The sequence below is a fragment of the Vanessa tameamea genome, chromosome 20 (genome assembly GCF_037043105.1).
Source record: "Vanessa tameamea isolate UH-Manoa-2023 chromosome 20, ilVanTame1 primary haplotype, whole genome shotgun sequence".
Classification (NCBI taxonomy): Eukaryota; Metazoa; Arthropoda; class Insecta; order Lepidoptera; family Nymphalidae; genus Vanessa; species Vanessa tameamea.
The window spans coordinates 10,578,367-10,582,856 of record NC_087328.1 but is presented as its reverse complement, the minus strand read 5'-3'; the positions used below and the strand labels follow the sequence as shown (position 1 = coordinate 10,582,856).

General features: G+C 40.7%; 1 protein-coding gene across 1 annotated transcript; it reads left to right on the top strand.

Moving 5' to 3' along the window:
* Window positions 1-592: 592 nt before the first annotated feature.
* On the top strand, window positions 593-3,789 carry LOC113391449 (actin-related protein 10). Its single transcript, XM_026627412.2, has 7 exons — window positions 593-825; window positions 1,325-1,477; window positions 2,316-2,424; window positions 2,702-2,810; window positions 2,888-3,031; window positions 3,107-3,440; window positions 3,515-3,789. The coding sequence occupies exons 1-7, from the start codon at window positions 749-751 to the stop codon at window positions 3,744-3,746; spliced, it is 1,158 nt and encodes a 385-aa protein (XP_026483197.2). The 5' UTR covers window positions 593-748; the 3' UTR covers window positions 3,747-3,789.
* Window positions 3,790-4,490: the final 701 nt, after the last annotated feature.

The following is a 4,490-nucleotide window of genomic DNA, read 5'->3' as shown; positions in this document are numbered from 1 at the left end:
AGTCGGGTCTTCGGCGTAGATTTTTTTTGTATTCTGCTTTCATTGTGTAATTTCTTGAATTCCAATGTATCAAGTCTTTGCACATGAGCTAATTGAAAGACTCTTCGTGTTAGATTCATCCCTAAATATAATAAGTGACCCCTATGGATAGTGTTTAATTATTATTATTTTAAAAACTTCTAGAAAGTACTCTTAATTTTTTTCATTAATACATACATACCTTTTACTGTAACAGAATTAAGTTATGATATTTAAAATATATATAGTATAATATAAAATATGATTGATATAAATAATTTTTGTGTCGATAAATAGTATTTGAAACGTAACCAACTGAAAATTTTGACAATCTGCTTAATAACTTTCTTTTTTTATAAAAATATACTTATAATATGAAGTTTGCATCTTATTTTAAAATTATTTTGTTTACTCTGTTCCAATAAGATATTTTCAATTTACTTTATTGTAATAAATACATTCGTGCTTGCAACATTAACTGTATAATTTACATTGTCCTTTTTATTCTATAATTATATTTTTTTGTTATCTGAATGTCAAACTTCTAAGATGTCATTGTCAATTGTATATTAAAGTCAAATGACAATTGACAACTTTACTGAAAAAATACAAAATCGTTCAGATTTGAAAAAATAAAGTCTGTAGGATATATAGTAAATCATTTTTATTTTTATAGATTAAAACAAACAGATACCCGGATTTAGAAATGTGATATAGTTTTCATACTAAAATGGCATTATACGAAGGCATTGCCCTAATTCAAGAAAAGCAAGCTGTAGTCCTAGATTTGGGAACAGACTATACCAAGTAAGTAAACGATGATTCAGATGAATAGACATTAACAATATTATTATAATAACGTACACCAAAACAGGCTTAACTAAACTTAACGGTATTGTTATAAAGATGACTCATTTCACCTTCTAATTTATTTTGTAAGAAACTTTTTATATTTGGGTAGCATTTAGACATTAAATTAGTCAATAAAGCAGCAAAAGTTTTAGTATGCGATCTTAGTAGATAAATAGTCAATGAATATATGAAACTAATGTTTTAGATGCTAAATTTTTCCTTAAGAATGAACATCTACAATAGAGATAGATATGGCTGCAACTTAAACTATAAATAATCTTAGCACTAAAAAGACATAACAAGATTAATGAAAACTTATTAACACATCTACACTATTTTTCATTATTGCCATTAATTGTTAAAATGTCATTATAATAATTATGATGACATTTTAGCAATTAGCAAAACCATAGCAAACTATCCTAACTGAAGTTTGACCTTTCAATTCAACCAGATTTGGTTTCACCGGTGAAGCAGCACCCCGTTGTATCATTCCATCTGAATACTGGTGTACCTCTGAGAGGAGGTTCAAGAGAGTGTACGACTACAATAATGAGGAAGAGCTGTATGACAACCTTGTGCACATGCTGCATTTACTGTATTTCAGGTCAGACAATTACTTATCAAAGAATGCTTTATATTTACAAAGTTTAAAGATATACATAACCAAGTATTTAAATCAAGTTCTATTCTACATAACTTGATGTTTGGATTATTAAAATAAAAATTGTGCACTTGTCAAAGATGTGATCTTTATTATTACTACGAAATAAAAACAAATATTTTTTATTTTAATAAGTGTAAGCTTCTTGTTACTCACGGTCTTGCCCTTATTATTTTTTAAATACATTCCTGTTAATATCTACAAAGAACTTAGACTTTAAACTTTGGAATAACAAAGTATTAGTATATAATATAGGAAACAAATGTTATTTCCTATATACTTTGTTATTCTACTACTCACTAGATAAATTAAACTTGAATAACTCGCTTTATTGACTCGCATACAATATTAATATGTAAATCATTTGTACAAAAAATCAGTGCGATTTAAAAGCCTAGTAATTCCATCTATAGAATTTTATGAGAAATAAAACTAATTGACATAAATGACACAAAATATTTTAGACAGATTCACTGACACACAGCAGAGGTCACTCTGATCCTATTAAAACTTTGTACTGTACTTTCTTCATAATTGTTATAACAGGACTTATTATTATTATTATGAACTTTCAGCACATCTAAGTTTTTATTAATAAATTTCAATTTGAATTTGTACCCTTATTTATAAAACCTTGTGTACTTCTTAAGGTTATCTGACAGGTAATGCTATAGTGCTGTTATATTTGTTGCCACTGGCATCAAGTTCTATGTGCAATTTATTTTCATCCAATATGTTTAAATAAACAATTAACTTATAAATAATTGTCGCCACGTTTCAGGCACGTACTGGTGAATCCAAAGGAGAGAAAAGTAGTAGTCGTGGAGTCCTTACTCTCTCCAACAATGTTCCGGGAGACACTCGCTAAAGTACTCTTTCTACATTATGAGGTAGATTTTCCTTTTTCCTGTTACTTTTAAATGGAAAATAACTTATAATGTTATGCACACTATAATGAAACACTCATTATGCTTTTAATTTTTAAATGTTCTATGTATACATTTTTTTAGCAATGATTTAAAGGTTGTGGTGTTTAGTACTCGAGTTTTATCTGGAACAGCAATGAAGGCAAGTTGGCAATCCGGATACTTAATGATGTTCTCTGTGAAATAAAGCTATGAAAATAGCACAGCCGGGGGCGGAGTGATAGTGTCGTGCCTGCGGCAGGTGTCGGGCGTGATGTGGGCGGACAGCGCGCGGCTGTGCGCGCTCACGCTCGGCGCGCCCGTCGCGCTCGTCGTGTCGCTCGGCGCCCGCGACGCCGAGGTGGTCGCAGGTGACGCTTGACGCCGAAACGCTCGTTGCCGATTACAGCGACAGGACCGATGACCCAATCTCCGATCACGTCCGCAGTCGTGCACGGCTGTCCGGTGCTGCAAGCGATACAGTCGCAGCCGCTCGGCGCGCGCGCCATACACGACGAGCTGGCGCGGCTCCTCGACCGGGACAACGGCACCGAGCTGCATCTGCCCGACCACGTGCTCGAGGACATCAAAGGTGCGGCAGGGCGCGGCGCCTCCGCCGACGGCCGCCCTCTAGCGGTAGACTGTAACGCAGTTCCCGTTCCGGCAGTGCGCGCCTGCTTCGTGCCGGGGCGCGCGCGGGCGCTGCAGCTGGCGGGGGGGGGCGCGCCCGCCGCCCGCGCCGCGCCCTACACGCGCGCCGAGCGCTCGCTCTCCGTGAGCGGCGCGGCGCGCGAGCTGGCCGCCGAGCCGCTGTTCGCGCGCGACAACGAGATGGCGTCGCTGCCGGACGCCGTGCTGCAGTGCATCGCGCTCTGCCCGATCGACGCGCGGCGCGAGCTCGCCGAGAACGTGCTCGTGACGGGCGGCACGGCCGCGCTGCCCGGCCTGAGGGCGCGCCTCGCGCAGGAGCTGCGGCATCTGGTCACCCTGCCGCCCTACAGGTCCGCGAGGAGGACGGCGCGGGCGCGCCCGAGCGCCGGCGTCGTCCGTCCTGACGGATGGCTCTCTGTCGCAGGGACCGGCTCCGCGTCTCGAAGTTCAAGTTCCACACGGCGCCGGCGCACGACAACGCGGCGGCGTGGGTGGGCGGCGCGCTGTGCGGCGCGGCCGACGGCGGCGCGCGCGCGCTGGCCCGCGACGCCTTCGCGCGCGAGCGCCGCCTCGCCGACTGGCCGAGCCTGCTGCACACCACGCCGCGCACGCACCCGCACTGGGACGAGCTGGCGGAGGCCGAGCCGCTCGGATAGAAATGTCTTACGTTCGAGGATTAAAGAAGTCTATGCTTATTTGAATAAATGAATAATTTATACTGATCGATACGCAGATCTTTATTCGATGTCGACCATACCTCTGGTCGGGTAAACGATCGACCACCGGTTCAGGAACGGACACCTCAGACCTAAGAAGAAATCCATTGCAGTTTAAAATTTTGAGAGCTTTAGAGAGTTAGTGCGGTAGCGACACTTCTCCGTTTAGTAGACAACATTTTAACATTTAAGATTTTGATACATTTAACGGTAAATTATTGACATTACACAATAGTACTTTTTCTAAGAGAGCATTGTTTACATCGTCAGATATCGCTTGGCGTCCTTTTTTTTTTAATAATCTACTGTCATAATAATCCAAAGAGTCAACTGAAGACAATAGTATCTTGTGCCTTTCGGCCAAAGTATAAGAAACCTTCTGTTAATTATTACGTAGAGCAATGGAACAAGAATAGATCCTTGGGGGACCACCATTCTTACCGGACCCCCAGGTGTACTCTTTATTGTTCAGCAACATATTTATATCGAACCTACTGGGTACTAAACTTTAAACGATAATTGAAATCTATGATTCAATAAATTATACAATAAAATAGGTAACACAAGAACATTCCTTTGTTATACCATAGCGAAACCATTGTTCCGTGCGACGTGAATCGACTAAACTGTCCGATTGATCAAAGAGATAAACAAAAGTGCGGGATCTCCCCGCTTATGTCTAAA